At 38.4% G+C, this 20,165-nt stretch overlaps 1 protein-coding gene across 1 annotated transcript; it reads left to right on the top strand.

Moving 5' to 3' along the window:
• Positions 1-1,661: 1,661 nt before the first annotated feature.
• Positions 1,662-19,412, top strand: ZNF800 (zinc finger protein 800). Its single transcript, XM_054056372.1, has 6 exons — positions 1,662-1,751; positions 2,127-2,231; positions 4,207-4,302; positions 9,280-9,423; positions 12,413-14,186; positions 15,085-19,412. Exons 2-6 carry the CDS (start codon positions 2,171-2,173, stop codon positions 15,107-15,109), a joined length of 2,100 nt encoding a protein of 699 aa, XP_053912347.1. The 5' UTR covers positions 1,662-1,751; positions 2,127-2,170; the 3' UTR covers positions 15,110-19,412.
• The last annotated feature ends 753 nt before the right edge of the window (positions 19,413-20,165 follow it).

Genomic DNA, 20,165 nt, shown 5'->3' with positions numbered 1-20,165 from the left:
TAGGATGTTTGAACTGTTCTCTGATACTTAAGATGACTCAAGTTCATTAACCAAAACCCGAATGGACTTTATAGTCTGAATTTGGCCTTCTGTTGCTTTGGAAACAGATGACTTATTGAACAAAATGTCTGTCTTTTAAAAGATGACTATATTGCTTAAAAGTTGATGGTCAAAGATGGTAAACACTCTCTCTCAATGTCTGATTTGAGAAACAGTGCTAGTAAGATATTTTACTTTAATAAGGACAGTAGATTTGCATTTGAACTCTATATGCAGAGTTCCATCTCCATTATGAGGCAATTCTGCCACAAGCCAAAGTTCAACACATCGTTTGTGTCAGTGCAACTACTCAGCATTTTTTCCTGCAACGATGCTTATTCCTTACAAAAGGTTTTCCTTAAATGATAGAAGCTCTCCTGTAAGTGGAAGAAGACTGACACATGTCCCTTGCTTTGGTGAAAACTGAAGATTATCTTTCCATTGACCAAAACTGCTAAGAGAAGCGTGCTGAGAGAGCGCAGGACTAAGCAGACACCCTGTGGAAATTCAGATGGAGACGCCGGCTGCATGGCCACCCACTGCAGTGCCAGTGTTTGGAATACTCATCCAGTATTTGGATTACACAATTCTCCCTCAGAAAGGATGTTTTCCCTCTAGGTGTCCAAATCACTGCTTTGTCCTTTTCCAGGGTGAATTTAAGAACAACTGGTCAGTTTTTTTTTAAACTGTAGTGAAGATACGTTTAACAAGGTTTAAGAAGGCCAAATGCCGGGTCCTGCACTTGGGGCACAACAACCCTGTGCAGTACTACAGACTGGGGGAATAGTGGCTGGAAAGCTGCCTGAAGGAGAAGGACCTGGGGGTGTTGGTTGACAGCGACTGAACATGAGCCAGCAGTGTGCCCAGGTGGCCAAGAAGGCCAATGGCATCTTGGCTTGTATCAGAAATGGTGTTACCAGCAGGTCCAGGGAGGTTATTGTCCCTCTGTACTTGGCACTGGTAAGACCGCAACTGGAATACTGTGTTCAGTTCTGGGCCCCTCACCACAAGAAGGATGTTGAGGCTCTGGAGCGTGTCCAGAGAAGAGCAACAAAGCTGGTGAGGGGGCTGGAGAACAAGTCTTACAAGGAGCAGCTGAGAGAGCTGGGGTTGTTTAGCCTGGAGAAGAGGAGGCTGAGGGGAGACCTTATTGCTCTCTACAACTACCTGAAAGGAGGTTGTGGAGAGGAGGGAGCTGGCCTCTTCTCCCAAGTGACAGGTGATAGGAGAAGGAATGGCCTCAAGCTGCACCAGGGGAGCTTCAGACTGGATATAAGGAAAAAATTTTTCACAGAAAGGGTCCCCAGGCCATGGCACAGGCTGCCGAGGCAGGTGGTTTAGTCACCATCCCTGGAGATGTTTAAAAGATGGGTAGACGAGGTGCTCAGGGACATGGCTTAGTGGCAGACAGGAATGGTTGGACTCGATGATCCAAAAGGTCTTTTCCAACCTAGTGATTCTATGATTCTATGACGCGCACCAGGCTGAGAGGGCAACCAAGCCCCTCAGGTGCCGGCGGCCGCTCCCGCCCAGCCGCCGGCCGCTTCCCGCCCAGCCGGGGGCGCCTCCGCCTGGCACCTGTGCGGCCGCGGCAGGGAGCGGCGCCTGCGCGCCGCCGGCCCCGCAGTCACTTCCTGCCCCCGCGCCCATCCGGCTCCGGGGTCAGCGGCCGCCGCTGTGGCGGGACGGGGGAGGATAAAGTTTTATTCGGGGTGTGTATGGGGGTGGTGGGGGAAGGGGAGAGTGAAGCCCTCCGTCCTCTCCCCGGTGGGACTCGGCCCGGCCCGGCGGCGCTGGGCGCGCGCTGTCACCTGCTGCCCGCTCCCCGCCCGGGATGGCGCGTGGCGGGCGCGCGCGGCTTCGAGCGCGGCAGCGGCCGCAGCGCGCGCGCCCTCCCGTCTGCGAGGAGGAGCCGCGGGGGGCGGCGCGGGTCGGGCCGCGTGGGCGGCCGGTGGGGAGCGGCGCGATCGCTGCGGCGGCCGCTGTGGGACCGGGGAACAATGGGGACTTGCCCCTGCGGGAGCGGCCGCGCGAGGTGAGCGCCGGGCGAGCCGCCGCGGTGACAGCTCGCGGGCTTCTCTTGGCAGGAACGAGCCGCTGGATGTAGGAGAGTCGGTGGTGCGCGCGGAAAATGCCTCTGAGGGACAAGTGCTGCCAGACTGACCACCACCACCATGGATGCTGCGAGCCAGGTACGGGGCCGTGGGATGCTTCGCCTGTTCTGCTTCTCTCCTTCCTTAAAAGCCTCCGGGAACTGTGGTGATGTTGCAAGTTGCGTCATTATTGACAGTTTGTGGTAAAAAAAAGTTTCTGAGTTTTGTTTGGGAATATTTTTTTTTTTTTTATATCCGCGAATTGTCGTGTTAGAATTACTTCAGGAGATTATTTCAGCGTGTGCAGTAATCTCCAAGCTCCTACATGGGCATTTCCAGGAAAGAAGTTTTGTAAAACAACTGGCCTTTCTGTTCCCAAAAAGTGTAATCTTCTGAGTTTTTTGTAAAATGAGGTTTCTGGCAATGTCTTGCATTCGCTGTTTATATTTTTACATTATGTCTCTTCTGTGAGCTCTGATGAACTCGGAGACCTTATTTTCAGAGGAATTAAAAACCCTGAAATGTCTGTTTGCATTCTGTCGCTGTAAAATGTGGAAAATGACATCAGTGGAAGTTATAATGTACACTTGGAAGGTTCAGCTACCTTGATAGTTTTTTTGTAATTCTTCTGCCTACTGTTATAATTCATAGCCTAAACTAAATTTGGTTCCATTCTTGGTGCCTTGTTATGGAGTTTGTTATTTGAATGCTTTCACTTGTGATTTGAAAAGAAATGCATCAGTTTCGGGAATTAGTATTTTGAAAGAATGAGCACGGCAACTTTGATAACGTTCCTTTAATTATATGTAATTTGAGAGTAGCTATTGTTCAGCTAGTAGAGAAATCTCTTTGCTTTTAAGAAGAAATGGTTTTGACTTGTTCTACTGCTTTAAAAAAGATGAAATACTTTTATTGCCTCACAGATAACAGTGACGTGTTGTGTGTGCTTCATGTATGTCACTCCTCTTGATGTCAGTGGGTGTTGCACATGCATATTAGAAGCAATACATAAATCAAATTATGCTATTTTGAAGAATTGGGAATAGGCTACTAGAATACAATACGTCATTGTGTTAGAGTTTCCCAAACAATTAGTTGATTTGTAATGGTTGTTATGTGTTCATATATGTGTATAATAGTATATTATGGGGCCAGCATAGTTGGTTGGAGTATTCATTCTCTCATTCTTCTTTTAGGCAGCTTTTCTTTCTGATGTTCTTTTGAGCTTGAATTTATTTATAACCTTACATATTTTAGAACAACTTGCCTGTCAAAATATGGTTAATGTATGTGCACTTGCTATATCAGAATAGTTTTATTCTAAGCTTGTACTGCTCTTTGTCAAAAAATAAATTTCTTGGAGTGCTTCATTTAGAAACAAAAACCTTACAGCTGAGTTAAAAATCAAACCAAATACGTAACATAGGAGTTGATTTTTGAACTACAAAGCTAGTTATTTTGTCAATGAATGAAACTTCAAAACTGAAGTATGACTTCAGCAGTTTGGTTGAAACAGAAGCATTTCTTGAATGTGGTTTTGTTGGCTAAAAATGTAATAGCTGATTTTTGGGATTAACTACATAGTTATGCTTCTGGTTTTTTTCTGATCATTGCTACTTTAGATTTGGATTCAGTGCTTATCTGTGTACTGTCAGCATTGCAGTCATAGTACACTGAAGTATGGTATTTGGTAATGCATTTCTGTACATCTGTTTCTGTTTCCACAATGGGGGTCAAGTAGGTTGTTCTGGGGAATTGCTTTAATTGACTGAAATGTCTAGGTAGTTAATTTGTGGTTTTATATGTATATGCTTTTGTGTTTGGTATGTGCAGCTCTGAATATACGTTTTATTTAAATAATCACAATGGCAGGAAACCTAGAAGATATCATGATTAGAAAATTTAGTATTCATTGTTTTTTAATTCAATGTAGATGAAAACTTGAGTAAGCCAACTTTTACTGTAGTCTTGGCCTTTCTTTTTAGCTAGTTTACTGTATGCACAGAAAATCCATAACTTCATAAAAATCACCTGAGTCTTCTCTAATGGTTTATTATCCTTTTGTATATTTCAGTGCATCTGCTGGAACCTGGTGATCCTCCATTGTTACAGCAGCCTCTGCAGACATCAAAATCTGGTATTCAACAAATCATTGAGTGTTTTCGATCAGGTATGAAACTGTGTTTGAATCTTGAAAGTTCATGACCTTCTTATAAGAGTTATGTATATTTAGTATTTTAAAATAACCAACATATGGCTTTCTACATGTTTGCAACCTACCTGTGAGTTTTTGGAATTAGGCACTGTTCCTATTAATCATAGAATCATAGAATTAGTTTGGGTTGGAAGGGACCTTGAAAAGTCATTTTGTCCAGCCTCCCTGCAATAAGCAGGGACATCTTCAGCTAGTTTAGGGGATGGGGCTTCTACCGCCTCCCTGGGTGACTTGTTTCAGTTTTTCACCTTGTTCCTCATAACAATTTTTTTCCTTATATTCCATCTAAATCCACCCTCTTTCAGCTTAAAACCCTTATCTCTTGTCCTATTGCAACAGGCCTTGCTAAAAGTTTGTCCCTGTCTTTCTTGTAGCATCCTTTAGGTACTGGAAAGCAGCAATAAAGTCTCCCTGGAGCCTTCTCCTCTCCAGGCTGAACAACCCCAATACCCTCAGCTTTTCCTCATAGGAGGAGTGCTCCGTTCCTTTGATCGTTTTTGTGGTCATCCACTGGACTTGCTTCAACAGGTCCATGTCTTGTGCTGAGGGCTTTAGAGTTGGGCACAGTACTCCAGGTGGGATCTCACCAGAGCGGAGTAGAGGGCCAGAATCATGCCCTTTAATGTGCTGGCCATGCTTCTTTTGATGCAGCCCAGGATACGATTGGCCTTTTGGGCTGTGAGCACGTATTGCTGGCTCATGTCCAAGTTTTTGTCCACCAGTACTCCCAGGGAATCTTTCTTGGAAGGGCTCCTTTCAATCTTTTCACCCCACACTCTGTATTGATAGTGGATATTGCCTCGACCCATGTGCAGGACCTTGCACTTGGTCTTGTTGAACCTCATGAGGTTTGCATGGGCCTGTCTCTCGAGGTTGTCCAAGACACTCAGGATGGCTTTCTGTCTGTCAGGCATGTCAGCTTCACGACTCAGCTTGATGTTGGCAAACTTGCTGAAGGTACATTTGATCACACTCTCTATGCCATTAATGAAGAAACTAAGCAGTACTGGTCCCATTACAGAGCCCTGATGGAAACAATTTGTCACCGATCTCCATCTGGACATTGAGTACTACCCTCTTAATGCGACCAGTCAAACAATTCCTCATCCACTGAAGAGTCTACCCATCAAATCCATATCTCTCCAATTTAGGGAGAAGGATGTTGTGGGGGACTGTGGCAAAGGCCTTTACAGAAGTCTAGATACTTAACACTCATAGCACTTCATTGTTCACTGATGTAGTCACTCTATCATAGAAGGCCACTAGGTTACTCATGCGGGACTTGGCCTTGGTAAAGCTGTGCCTGCTGTCTCAGTTCACCTTTGTGTCCTCCACATGCCCTAGCATAGCTTCCAGGAGGATGTGTTCCATTATCTTCCCAGACACTGAGGTGAGTCTGACAGGTCGGTAGATTCCAGGGTCCTCCTTCCTACCCTTTTTGAAAATGAGCACAATGCTGCCTTTCTTCCAGTCACCAGGGATTTCCCCTGACTGCCATGACTTTTCAGATGTCACGGAGAGTGGGTTGGCAACTACATCATCCAGTTCCCTCAGGATTCTGGGATGCATCTTGTCAAGTCGCATAGACGTATATATGTTCAGGTTCCTCAGGTGGTCCCTGCCTTACAGTCCATCCACTTGAGAGGTGTTGCCAGTGAAGGCTGAGGCAAAAATATTGTTGAGTAACTCAGCCTTCTCCCTTCTCCATTGTTACCAGTTTGTCAGTCATATTCATTGGGGGATTACACTAACTTTGACGTTCTTTTTCTACTGCATACCTGCAGAAGCTCTTATTATTGTATGAATCCCTTACTAAGTTCAGCTCCAGCTGTGCCTTGGCCTGTCTAACCCCATTGTTACACAACCAGGCAGCATCCCTGTACTCTTCCTGGGATGCCTTTCCCTGCTTTCACTGCCTGTGGATTTCCTCTTGCCTTTTGACCAACAAGTCTTAAACATACTGATCTCTTGCCTTCCTTTCCTTATTTCCTACACCTGGGGATTGAGAGCTCTAGTGCTCTATGGTAAACATCCTTAAAGACCTGCCAGCTCTGTTCTGCTCCCTTGTCCCTGAGGGCAGTTTCCCTGTAAGGTCCTATTGACTAACTCCTTGAAGAGCTGGAAGTTTGCTTTCCTAAAATGCAGGGTCCTCATTTTACTTTTCACCTGACCCATATTCCTCAGGACTCTTAGCTCCACCAGTGTGTGATCACTCCAGCCCAGGCTTCTTCTAGTCTTGGTGTCATCGATTAACTCACATGTGCTGGTGACTATCAGGTCTAGTATTGTGTTCCTCTGTCTATTACCTGGCTGAAGAATTGATCCTCAGTGCAGTCCAGGAGTCTTCTGGATTGCTTACAGCTCACCGTGCTACTTTTCCAGCAGATGTCAGGGTAGTTGAGATCCCCCAGCAGGATGAGGGCCTGTGAACGGATTGCCTCCTGTAGCTGGAGGAAGAAGGCTTTGTCAATAGGCCCCGCTTGATTGGGCAGCCTGTAGTAGACACCAACCACAGGGTTCCTTTTGTTACCTTGGTCTCTAATTCTTACCCATAAGCTTTTAACCTGCTTGCAGCTATTTTTCAGAGACAGCTCTTCATAGTCTTATCCATTTCTTGATGTAGAGGGCAGCGCATCTGCCCCTCCTTCCTTGCCTGTTCCTTCTGATCAACGTGTCTCCATCAATAGCTGTGCTCTGGTCGTGGGATGTGTCTCACCATGTTTCAGTAATGGCAACTGGGTCCTAGCTTTCATAGAAAGTAATGAAAATGCAGTTCCTGCTCTATGTTTATCTTTCAGAAACATTAAAAATTAGTTTGTTGTAGTGCATTGTGTCATCCTTTCTGCTGTTATTAATGAATTTGTCTTAAAACACCTGAGATTAAGGGAAAATCTAGTCTACGCTGAACTTCTTAGAATTGCCTTTAAGGTATTTCTTGGTTGGTTTGGGGAGTTGCAATCCGTAGAGAAATACATATTCTTACCCAAGAATAACAGCTCAGCGTTTGGGTGAGCTTGCTAGAGATTATTGAAACCTTGAGTATTTTCTAGCTGTTTCTACGCTGCTGATATGGCAATCCAAACATTTTATTTTCACAACTCTTGGTGCAAGAAAACAGCAGTTATTACAAAAATTAAAGGGATGTCTTTAATGCTACTATATGTATGTTTCTAGATTTTTCTGTTATAAATATTTCATGTGTAAATCATTGCTGCTATGTAACGGTATGTACATCTGGGCTGAGTCTTGTAAAAGGATGCAGTGTTTAAGTTCTCCACTAGCATTTTAACAACTTAATGCAAGAAGAAATACTGGATGTGAGAAGTTATCATTAGTAACCTTTTTTAGTTTGGGTGAGATTGTCTAAAGCCTCAGATATGCGTCGCTGGCTTCTTTCACTTGAAGCAGACTAATGGAATCTCTGCTGCTAATAGCATGAAGTAGCTGTAAGTAGTCTGTTTCTGGCTGCTTCCGCGTTGTCCTCACCGGCAGGTGTTAAACTTATAGCTTACCTTGCCATCTTCAGTCATCTGCACAAGGATGGTTGGATAGAAAGCGAAAGGACTTAGGACAAGATGATCTGTTTTGAATAAGCAACATTTAAATATGGGAAGAGATTAGTTTGATTCTTGTGATAAAGAAATACAGATTAAAGCCAGAGTATTTTCCATAACTGTTGAAGCAGCTTTAGCGGAAGGTCCTATCATCCAAAGCATTAGAAATAACAGATTAATTAAAATCTAAATTTTTTCTAAAACTAAAGTTGCTTGCTAAAGGCATAAACTGTTATTTCTGCCAGTTTGATCTTCAAAAGGAATTCCTAAGACTAAGTCTGATGACAGAAAAATCAAGCTTCTATTTCATGTTGAAAAGTATTGTTCTATACTTGTCTAATATTATTTATTCTTAATCCAGTTTCATTATTTTTTTGCTTGTTGGACCAGTTTTCAGTGATGTTGATTTATTCTAGTATAAGAAGAAAAAATGGAGGAATTAGCTGAATTTGATTAGCTAGTGTTTCTTTTCAGTTTGGAGTGAGTAAATATTCATCATTTAGTAATCCATTGCTAATTGTAGACACTGCATTCATAGTTTTCATGAGATGAGGATTGAAGGAGTGGGTTTGAAGTCTAACTTGAACTCTGAAGCTTTCAGTTGTTTAAGCAAGGCAGGAGCTCAGATACATCAACAATCAATGATAGATCAAAGCGTGCCTTTGTGGGTATTTTTGTTTTGAATACACAATGTTTGGGTAACAAAATTCAGTCTGGAAGATGTGCACATCTTGTCACAGTGCCTTTGTTTTAATAAGAAAATTTCTGACTTAAATTATATATATTTTCATTTCAGCAGGCTGAAAATATGTCTACAGTTCTACTTTCTTGCCTAAGCATCTTCATCTTGATTTCGGGTCAGATGCCTAGATGTAGTAATGTTTCTCGACTTCTTGGTTATTCTCTTTGTTTTACTGAATGGTCTGTAATTTTTTGCCTTATGGGGTGCTGTTTTTACACGAAATTGCCATGTGTATCTTTCTTTCTTAGTGCTGTTGGATAGGCTTCAAGAAAAAATACTGCCTGCCTCTTTAAATGCTGTGGGTGCTTATTCTTTCCTGGTGGGCAATTGTATTGCAGCAACCAGATATGGTGGTGTGGCCTTCTTCCTAATGTTAAGTGTTTTTTATCATAAATCATTGCACTTTTCCTGTAAACTGCAATATGCATAATCCTTGACTTCAGTTTTTTTTCAAACTAGGCTTGTTTTCATAGTGAAACTTGGAGTATGCATCATAAACTTATGGTGCGATGAAGTAGCATTAACACAGATAAAACGCTTATAATTGTCATGTTTTGAAATGTTTCTGTTTTCATGGGATGATGTGAATTAAATGATGAACAGGAAACTTAAAGTGTAATGTTTCTTTTATTGCAGGAACTAAGCAACTTAAACATATCTTGTTAAAAGATGTGGATACCATTTTTGAATGTAAATTGTGCCGAAGTCTCTTCAGAGGATTACCAAATTTAATTACTCATAAAAAGTTTTATTGTCCTCCAAGTCTCCAGATGGATGATAGTAAGTCTTACTAATTGAAATATTTAATAAAGCTTTGTGCATTTGAGAAACTTTATTTATATATTTTTCTTTACCATTTAGATAAACGCACCAGAAGCAATGCAAAAAAGAAGTGGAATTAATTTTTAGTAATAACCTGTGTAGATCACTTCTGTGGTAGTAGAGGAGCTACAGCACTGACAATGTGCATTAACAACTGAGACCCTTGGCAGTGTCATAATTTGATAGCTAGTTTATACGTCCAACCTTTTAATGAAGTGTCATTGTTAACGCTTTTTATTCCTTCTTTACCTTTTCCTTGCCTTTCTTTTCATCTTTAATGTGAAAGATACCAAAAAGTATGCCAAAGAACTGGGAAATGAGTCTCAGAAAAGACTAGATCTAACGGGTTATTTCAGTTTTAGATCAACATAGCTCTGATGGCCTCCAGCTGGATCCTGTTAAGTGACTTGGATCAATATCCATAATTTTTTCCTCTATTTGAGAAGCACGCAGTGCCACGGATCCAATCCTTCAGTCTTATGTGTTATGAAACACAGACTAAAATTTCACCATTTTCCCTAAGGACCTGTGCTTCAATAATACTCTTTACTACCACCTCACCTCATGCTGTTTTAAGATATTCTGTGTGACCATGCTTAGCCTACCACCTTTGTTGTAGAAATTAATCTTCATTATTAAAAGAAAGTAACTTTAAATGATGGGGAAAAAATAAAGTACTGTATTCTTACGGAAAAAAAATTACTAACTTATTAATTAAAAATTACTCTGTCATTCCAGTGATGACTTTTTGTTGATCTGAGTAAAGCTGAATAATTTGGAAATGTGTCAGCATTCAAAAATGTTTTGTAAAGTTTTCTAATAATCTAGGTATCTTGACTTATCAACATAGGTGCAGTGAGGTTTTTTCTGTCCTAATTTAGTGCCTTCCTGTCTCAATATTTAAAAAATTAGGAATCAGGAAAGATTTACATAGATTATTTTCTTCCCATGTTGTGTCAGCTAGTGTTGTAACGGAGAAGGTGAAAAGGCTAGTACTGTCACCTTCCTTAAAGGAGTGTACTTGGCCATTTGCAGAGTCACAGATAATCCGCGTGGAAAGGGATGCGTTGGATTTTCAAAGGAAGGTTAGAAGTGCAGCTGACTTAAATGCAAAAGTTTCTAAGGGAAATAAGAATACTTTGAGTAAAATCTTTCAATCCAGCTTCTGACATTCTAGCCTTCATTTAACTGGCTGGTTCGCTTTCATAGTTCACTCTTCACTAGGAGAGGTACAAGAAAGATAATAATACAACATGCTTTGAATAAAACTTTATAAGCACACTTTTTTATTAAATGAAATACGATTATTGAATAAAGTGAGACTTATTTTCAACAAATAAAATTAGAAGATAGTGAACCAGAGGTAGGACTAACAAACAATTCAGCATCCACTTGGTGAAATATCCCAGAGACTATTCTCTGATGACTTTTTTTTGAGATGTATTCTGTTAGTGTAGTCATCAAATGGTCTGAAAAGGTGCTATAAAATATGAAGGACTTTTTACCCTTGATAAAATTATATAGATAGGCCTGTTTGAAAGTGACTGCAAAAGGTGTTAAAAATTCAGTGTTAAAAGATGGGTTTCAAGCAACAAAACAGCATATTTCTTGTACTGACACTTTTCACATATCACTGGCAGTGTGAAAGGAACAACCCTGACTAAGTGTGGGTTTTTAATTAGCTGCTACCAGGAATCACATCTTGAAGTCATCATGGATAATTTTGAACTGTATCAGTGCCTCATGTTTTTGCTCTAGCACCCTGGCTTCCTGGTTATGCCAGTCCTAGGAACTAGATCACTGACCTAATTTGATATTTAAAAATACAATATTACCTATTGTAATGCCTGTAATTTTACATGCCTGTAAAATCATGAATGACATGAAGTTAAATGGGATCAATCCTTTTTTTTCTTTTTTTCCCCTTTTTTCCTTTTCTCTTTTTCCCTTTTGTTTTTCCCCTTTTCCCCTTTTTTTCTTTTTCATACTGTAAAATTGTAGGGTATCCAGCAAATTACCAAACAGTAAAGTTGTTGGTATTTCTGGTAAAGCAAACAAAAAAGCTCAACTTAAAATTGCAGTAGCCAAGAATGTAAATTCTTCAAAAGCATTTGAATAAACATTTTGGAAACTAGGTATTTTAAAATGGTACTTTAAAGGCAGACTTCGATTCGAGAAGTTTACTGGCATCAGGCAAACGAGGAGAATCCCTGTATTCTGCTTTCTTGCTTTTAAGTTTGCTCTGACTGTATCAGGGCAGAACACAGGATGAACCTTTAGTGAACCTCAGCGAAGTTATTCTTTGTTAAAATAACTTCTATGGCTCAGTTTCATTGTTTTGAAAAATTGGTACAATTGTTTTCCCCTGAGTAATATATTCTGCCCATATATAACATTTACTTTCTTACTGTGTCACTGAGCCTATTGATTGCTTTGGTATTACTAGAAGTTTCCCTGCCCCAGAATTTAAATTCTCTCTTATCTACTTATATTTTCATGCAGTGCTTAGGTACACAGACATTTCATTCTTTCTTAAGGACTGTCCAGATCTCACAGAGAAGAGCGTTCCAGAATTGGGTTCCTTTATTGAGAATGCCTGTTTCCAGCAGTAGGAAATTAAGTTTCTGGGCTTAGTTGCACACCTGCAGAACAAGCTCAGTCGTATGACATTTTTTCAAATTATACAGATTTTTAAAGAACAATTGAATTCTAGACAAGGTAGTTCTTAGTTTAGGCAGCTTACATTAGCACACTAGAAGGATGTACTTCCAGTGTTGGCTTTTAGTAAAAAAGTCATTTGTACTGGTGGGATAAAAATGACTACTCAAAGCTTGTAAGTATAAACGGTGAGAAAAATACATGGCTGAATTTGGTTAAAAGATAGTTTGAAAGTTAAATTATTTGAAATTACCAAATAATTAAAAAATATCTTTGTCTTTTTTTGCAGACCTCCCAGATATAAGTGATAAACAGAGTCAAGCCATAAATGACCTCCTGGAAGCAATCTATCCAAGGGTAGATAAGCAAGAATATGTAATTAAATTGAAACCTATAGAAAGTAATCAGAATGCTGTATTTCAATATGTATCAAGGACTGATAGCCCAGATGAGAACACAGAAAGTAGTAGTACTCCTGATCAAGCTCCAATACAGATACAGGAACCCAATACCGAGCAGTCCAAGACTGTCTCAGCCTCAGCCCCAGTCCCAGCTGGGGAGACTGTAGAATTACCTCCTGCTGATCCTGCTACAAACAAGGTGGTACCTACTCCTGAAGAAGAGCCTCCAGCAGTAAATCCTGAGTCGGACTCTATGGATAATTTTGATTTGGGCCACCAGTTAATATGTTGTCTTTGTAGGAAAGAATTTCATTCCAGACGCAGTGTTCGCCGGCACATTCGAAAAGTTCACAAAGAAAAGATGGAAGAGCTAAAGAAGTACATAGAAACAAAAAAGAAACCAAATCAGTGCTCCATGAAAGGACGAAATAAGAATGTTCTTGTAGCATTAGGTAGAAGTTGTCCTGTATGTTATAAATCATTTGCTACAAAAGCCAACGTAAGGAGGCATTTTGATGAAGTTCATAGAGGATTAAGAAGGGATTCCATTACTCCTGATATAGCTACAAAGCCTGGGCAACCTTTGTTCTTGGATACAGTTTCTGCTAAAAAATCTTTTAAGACACGAAAACAAAAGTCGTCTTCAAAGGCTGAATACAATTTAACTGCATGCAAATGCCTTCTGTGCAAGAGAAAATATAGTTCACAAATAATGCTGAAAAGGCACATGCAAATCGTTCACAAGATAACTCTTTCTGGAAAGAACTCTAAAAGAGAAAAAGGACCCAACAATACTGCCAACGGCACAGAAATAACAGTAAAAGTTGAACCAGCAGATTCTGTAGAACCTCCACCCCCTTCCATTGCCCTTTCTCTGCAGAATGAGTTAAAGGGAACAAATAATTCAAATGAGAAAAAGAGCACACCGTCAGCACAGAAAAATAAACTTAAACAGGACGCTGAAAACCCTAAATCAACCTCTAAATCAACCACTAAATCAACCTCTAAATCGACCACTAAATCAACCTCTAAATCAGCCTCTAAATCAACCAATGCATCTGCTGCAGGTGGCCAGCAAAAAAACAGGAAGCCAAAACTTTCAGCTGGCTTTGACTTCAAGCAGCTTTACTGTAAACTCTGTAAACGCCAATTTACTTCTAAACAGAACTTGACAAAACACATTGAATTACACACAGATGGAAATAACATTTATGTTAAATACTACAGGTGTCCGCTCTGCTCTTATGAAACACGTCGCAAACGTGATGTGATAAGGCATATAACTGTTGTTCATAAAAAGTCACCACGCTACCTTGGGAAAATAACTGCAAGTTTGGAAATTAGAGCAATAAAAAAGCCAATTGATCTTGTTCTAAACAAGGTGACAAAAAGAGGCCCTCAGAGGGATGAAACAAAACAGATTGTTTCAAAACAGGATGTCACCTCTAATTCTCCCAATAAAAAGTATGAAGGAGCTGATGTTGGCATTGAAGTAAAAGTAACAAAAAATTTCTCTTTGCATCGATGCAATAAATGTGGGAAAGCATTTGCCAGAAAAGCTTTTCTAGAACATCATAAGAAAACCCACAAAGCAAATGTATCTCATTCACCTGAAGAAAATAAAACCAAAGGCAGAAGTACAAGATCTAAAGCTGTTGTCTGGTGAGGAAATAAAAAAGTGTGTTTTGTCATTTTGTTTTTCTTTAAGAAACAAACAAAACCACGGCTTTTCATTTGCTGTTGTTGATATATTGCCGAAAACATATTTTTCCATAGATATTAAGGTTTAGTGGCTTAAAATACTAAGGTAGGATGTCAAATTTATTAAATTTTTTTATTAGTGTTTTGGAGAAGAGTTAATTTCTAACGTTCTCATTGTAGGAAGTTGGAATAGAATATAGATTAAACTGTACTGAGTCAAATCTTTAAGGCATCTGTTATAATCAAGCTAATATACGTACAGTTCTAAAATAGTGATTTTTTTTAACCATTCTTTGCTTTGAATAACTGAACCTATTAATTAACTTTTATGTGACCCAGTTAAAGGTACTCTAGTAATTGCTGTTGAAGAAAATTTCTCTATGAACTTTTTGGAATTATCATGTGTGCGTTTTTTTTTAATTATTTATTTTAATGTGTATTACCTATGCCCTGTCAACAAAAGGATGTAAAACAGTTTTTTGGAATGTAATTTGAATTAATTGCTTAATTGCTTTGATTTAAAAATCAGTATGAATTAGGTGTCTACAAACACCTTTAAAATAATCAAATTCAAGATTTGATTCTTTTAATGCTTATTTATATAAGCACAGGTTTGGAGACTTCTGGTCATTTATTTTTTTAAAGTGTTTGAGTCTCCTAAAGACGTTTTGTTTTGTTTTATGTAGAAATCTGGCCAAGAATTTTTTAAATTTCTGCTTATATGATACTCCTGGAATTTTTTTTACACTTGGAGGGGTTGTGTTTGTAGTTTCTCAGTTTTCTATAGCCTTCATGTTAAAGCTGCCCTATGTTTAAAAGGACCTTTTAATAAAAGGAAATAACATATGTATGTGGTCAGTTTGTATTTCAGAATGACCAACTGATGCCTGAAGGTTGGGGGATTTTACAAAAAATTATAATGAAGAGAGACAGTAGTGATACCTGTAAGAGTCTTTAATGTCAGAATTACCTTTCTAGCGTATTTGGTGAAAAGAAAATCAAGCATATGTGCCTTGTTCTGTATTTCAACTCGGAAATACTATTTCCCAGGACATAATTTGATTTGAGTTCAACTTTTGTAGTGAATTGTCACCCAGCTATGTTAGATCGTAATCTGGTGCTTTTGGGACTTTGTAAAAAATCCTGGCTAAGTGTGACAGAACTTCAGAAATTAACTGAGCTGGACCATGAATTATGCTGAATTTAAGAGGAGGAGAGACTTCTGCATTTCGATAAAGAATTAAAAATTTAGTCTTGTAAATTATTTATGCTGCGTAGTTTAAAACAGAAATAGATGGGTAAACTCAAAGTACTAATTTATTCCCATTTCTCCTCAGATAGGCTCAAGTGATTATCAGAAAGTTTGGAGTTCATTTAAGTGAAAAAAACTTTTGTTTGTTGTTGGAACTGCTAATATCTCGATAATGGTAATATGAAAAGGAAATGTTATCATAAGCTGTTGTTTTCTTCCTAATTTAATAGCCACTCTTACTGCTTGTAGGACAGTGGCTCTTCGCAAAACACTGACATAGCTGAAATGCACACATGCTTCTAAATTAGTAGTTATCTCTATGCAGCTGAGGTTCAACAGAGTATAGATTGCTTTCTGAAATTAAGAAAGTGCAGAGGCAAGTTAGTTAACAACAGCTTTGGAAGAAGATTTTTGTTCTTCATTTAGGAAATGATCTTCAGAGAGCTCATTGTGCAAACTGGCCCTCCCTGGTAGTGCTGACTGATGAAGAGCTCTGACTTTTTTCTGAAGTCTTACTTTGGCAAATGTTGCGTTATATACTGTTTAAAATTTATTACAAATGAATGTATAAGAGCAAACAATGTAGTGTGTATTGGCTGAATTGTACTAATTTTTAGTATTTGCCATAACATCAGTTTGTTCATATTGACTGATTTCCCAGTTATGGGATGTTCTGAATTTCACTGTACTGAAGTTGCTTCAAAAGTCTCAATTTTGTTTCCATATGTGATGCATAGGACAACTTTGTAAACATCTAGGAAGTTTACAAGAGTATCCACATTCCTCTATTCTTTAATTTTTTTTTTTTTTAAATATACAAAAGCACTTTAATGATAGTTACAGTTTATTTTTTCAGTTTATTTTTTGAAAGATCAACACACTAATGTTAATATGAAGGTAGTGAATATTTACTTATGTATTATAGACAGACAATCTGTGCACAACCACTTATAATGTTAGCTTATTCCATTAAATGAAAAGGGAGGATAGTATGGGAGAAACTCAAAATATTTTTTCTCTCAAGATTGTGAATGACCACTATAGCTAGCATTTGACTTTGTATAGTTTGAAAAATGTTTTAGATCCCCTTTTATAACTTTTTAATTAAGATTGTAGTAAAACAGGCGCATGCCAACCATTATGATATTCTTGGCAGGTTTCATGCATCAGTGCTTTGGGTTTTGTTTTTGTTTTTTGTTACTTTTTAGAAAATATTTTGTTTAGTGATTTGTGTCAAATTGCTACAATTTGAAAGGTATTGTACATCAGAAGAAATACCATGTTTTTTTATATAGGTTCACTCCCTTTCTTAGGGAGGTGCCTCATGTTCATATATACGTTTTGTATAAAATATATCTAAAAATGTTGATCACAAGATCAGGAGTAAAAATGCTTTTATGGATAGAGAAATATTTGGCCCTGCTAGTGCATTGCACTAAAAATACTGTGAATGGGAACTGGACTGTAGCTGTTGCTCAACTTGTTCTATATTGAATGTACATGCTTTTGTTTGGATAAATGTACTGTATTTGATGTAAAATAAAGCAGACTGGAAATCACTTTCAAGTGTGCATAAACAAAAAGTTGTGTTTGTAACGTGGAATATCTGTCATTCCACAACTGGGAATTACAACGTTTGCATTTTTGTAAAATTTGACAATTACGAAAATAATAGTTTGTAATATTCTGTTTTAACAAATGTGGGGTTTTGTTATTAAAAATGTTGGTAGCTGGGGAGTGAACACTTCTCCACTCTGAAGGTTACGGCTTACTATATTTTTAGAACAGCACTGCTGATACTGTCTTTTTGTTCCATGTAAAAATGTATCTTCCTTTACTGAGCAAAGCTTGGTTTTATTATCCTTTTAGAGCAAAAGTGAATGCTGATGTTGAAGGAGATAGGCTATGTGTTTTCTGAATAAGAAAATAGGGTTACCTAGTTCTGCATTGCAAGTAATGTTGATTACCGTCCAATGTTACTTCTTGTTACAGTTGGAATATAAGAAAAGAACTGCTATTATCGTTGTTAATTCCTTTTGTAAAGGAAGACATCAATATATCTATGTAAGTGCATTTTAACTAATGTTCCTGAATGCCTGCAGATTAAGATTAGGAAATTGAAATGCAGTGACAGAGTAACTGTCCATTTCTCAGCTAATCCTTGTCCTCTGTGTTTGGGTTAACTGTGCAGTCTGCATCTTGAAATACATGAAAGGAAAGTTACTCCTATTTCAAAGGTAAGCTTTCTGCTAAAGGTTCGCCAGTTTTGCATCTATGTAGATAAACAGAGCTACAAAACTGTTTTGTTCTACTTAGAGTTTTGGATAGTGTATTTCTTCTTGAAGATGTGGCTTAATAGTTAGCAATTGCCACAACTATTTAAGTCTTCCCATGAGGTTAAACCTACTCTGCAGCTCTTTTGAAGCACATCTCATTTTCTTTCTGATTTGTGGAATAGTTGTTTTCTCTTTTTCCCATAAAGAAAAGAGAAAATCAATCAATAAACTATATTGATTGTGATGCACTTGTTCAACTCAGTGATTCTTTTATCTTTCCATGTAACCATCTTGAATGTGAAGAAGCATAAAGTTGAGGGGAGAAGGATTGCTAATTGGTCTTAATTCACATAATACATATTTTTCAGCAAGCCCTGAGAAATTTTGATAAAGGTTTGAATATAGTTAAGATCCACGTGGGCACTTACCTGCAAGGTTATGCATCAGTATGTCTGGGTATGAGTTTTTAATTAAGATGCAGTCTTGCATTGTTGATAAGTCACATTGATTTGCCTTCTTTTGCTTGGACTACCCCAAAACAAATGTAAATTCTTTAGTGGGACTTCAGAATTTAGGTTGAATCTTATTAAAGAGGTTTTTACTCAGAACGGATGTGAGATACTTTATGGAAAACTCTGAGGATGATCTATATGTTCTGTATGGAAGCCTGTCTTGTAATGCAAAGAATGAATTTTTTTTAAAAGTGATAGTTATCTTCTAAAGTGAGGGCTTTGAGGGGCTAGCTTTGATGTCAAATTGATGTGAAATCTTGCATAAACAATGAAACTCGCTGTTGCTGGAGGCATGAAACTTGCTGAAATTCCTAGTCTAATGAAGCGCTTGTTTCTGTCGCAAAACCACCTTCTCTTTATCCTATCTCAACTGAGGGGGCCTGGTCTTCCTGGTTTTATTTTTTTGTGTTAAATTTTGCAGTGCTTTCTGGTTTTAAGTTTTACTTGTCTTTTCTGTCTGGAACGTTAGATCCTAAGGTTTGAAATCCTTGTAATGTTTGGTCCCCTTCAATTTAGTAAGAGAATCAAAGAAAACTGTAGCTTAAGTAGTTGGTGGTCATTGTCACCATTTATTTTTTGATTGGATTCTGCTGGGAAGAACCTAAAGCTACTGTGTGAAGGGTTTCTGTGACTTGTCAAGTGCCTGAGGTACTTCGAAAACGAGAGATCAATTTTGCCTGATGACTGTAAGAACTGTGGGTAGGTATTTTATGTCATTCCCTCTTGGTGAGTAGTGAAGCACGACAATTAATAAACCATAAAGGTAGACCAGTATGCTGGCTCAGGAATGAGGAATAAAGATGAAATTGAGTTGAATGTTTGGATAGCCAAGAAGTTGGATATTAACTGTAAAAGGAAGTCTTGGGATACTGGTAAATCATCTGATTGTTTAGATCTGTTCTGTGTTTTATTAAACAACAGAGGGGAAATGATCTTATTCCTAAGAAGTTGATAAAGGGTCTTCCTGTTAGAATAATAAAAGGTAAATGGACTTTGCCACCTAACAAAGCTTATGTGACACTTGATTCAAATTGCCCCTTGAATTAGTAACTTGATTTTTTTAAAGTAAGCAATGTAGCATGCCATGTATCTCATAACAACTAAGCAGCTCCAGCAACGAGGCAAGCTTAAACAAATATAAACTGATCTTGATATGAAAGTTTTTTCTCAGGAGGACTTCAATAAAAGTTCTGTTTTGAATTTGGAAGAGTAAGGAATCGTGGAGTTTTTCTTAATCTTATTAAAAATCAGTAATGGAGTATTATTTTGATTTGTAGCTTTCATTGCCTCACTGTGCTTTTCTATCAGTGAAAAGCTTTAATTTGTTTAATGATACGCTTACCAGAAAAGGGTGCAGATGTGAGAAGTAATTTATTCTTTCACACTAGTTACAATCAACTGATGTGGTACTCTCCTTTTCAGATACTGAACTCATCTATCCTACAGCCATCTAGTTACTGCTATTTGACTTGTTTCAATTGGTTTTGAATACCAATATTTTATATGCTTGAATCATTCAGAAATTGCTAAATGTCATTGGCTACACTGATGCCATTTCATATCTACAGGTAGTTTGTACAGCCTTCAGAACCATATGGAGATAATGTCTTTGTATTATGAAATATTTATACTGCAGGGTTCAGATGTAGAACTAGTAATGTGATAAGAATGAGGATTTTAATTTTGTTGTTAGAATTCAGTAGTGAACAACTTATCTCTGTGTTTTCTAATACCATTATGGCTGTACAAGTTGTCAGCTGCTGCTTTAATAAGGCAGGAGAATTAACTACTGGAAGCAGGTTTTGAGAGTGAAGATGTATAGAGAGTGGAGGGGGTTTAACAAAAACTCATCTGTGAGGATAATGGGGAAGGGCAGATTTATGTTGGTTTCTCGTATGTA

Source organism: Cuculus canorus, chromosome 1 (assembly GCF_017976375.1).
Source record: "Cuculus canorus isolate bCucCan1 chromosome 1, bCucCan1.pri, whole genome shotgun sequence".
Lineage (NCBI taxonomy): Eukaryota > Metazoa > Chordata > Aves > Cuculiformes > Cuculidae > Cuculus > Cuculus canorus.
The sequence above is the reverse complement of the archived record's forward strand: the minus strand, read 5'-3'. Positions and strand labels throughout refer to the sequence as shown.

What these genes read in the sequence shown, in the direction of transcription:
- ZNF800 (XM_054056372.1), top strand. Translation starts at nt 2,171, where the DNA reads ATGCCTCTGAGGGACAAGTGCTGCCAGACTGACCACCACCACCATGGA. An exon ending in AAGTCTCCAGATGGATGATA is followed by an intron (nt 9,424 to 12,412) that starts GTAAGTCTTACT and finishes CTTTTTTTGCAG; the next exon opens with ACCTCCCAGATATAAGTGAT. An exon ending in AGATCTAAAGCTGTTGTCTG is followed by an intron (nt 14,187 to 15,084) that starts GTGAGGAAATAA and finishes GTATGTGGTCAG; the next exon opens with TTTGTATTTCAGAATGACCA.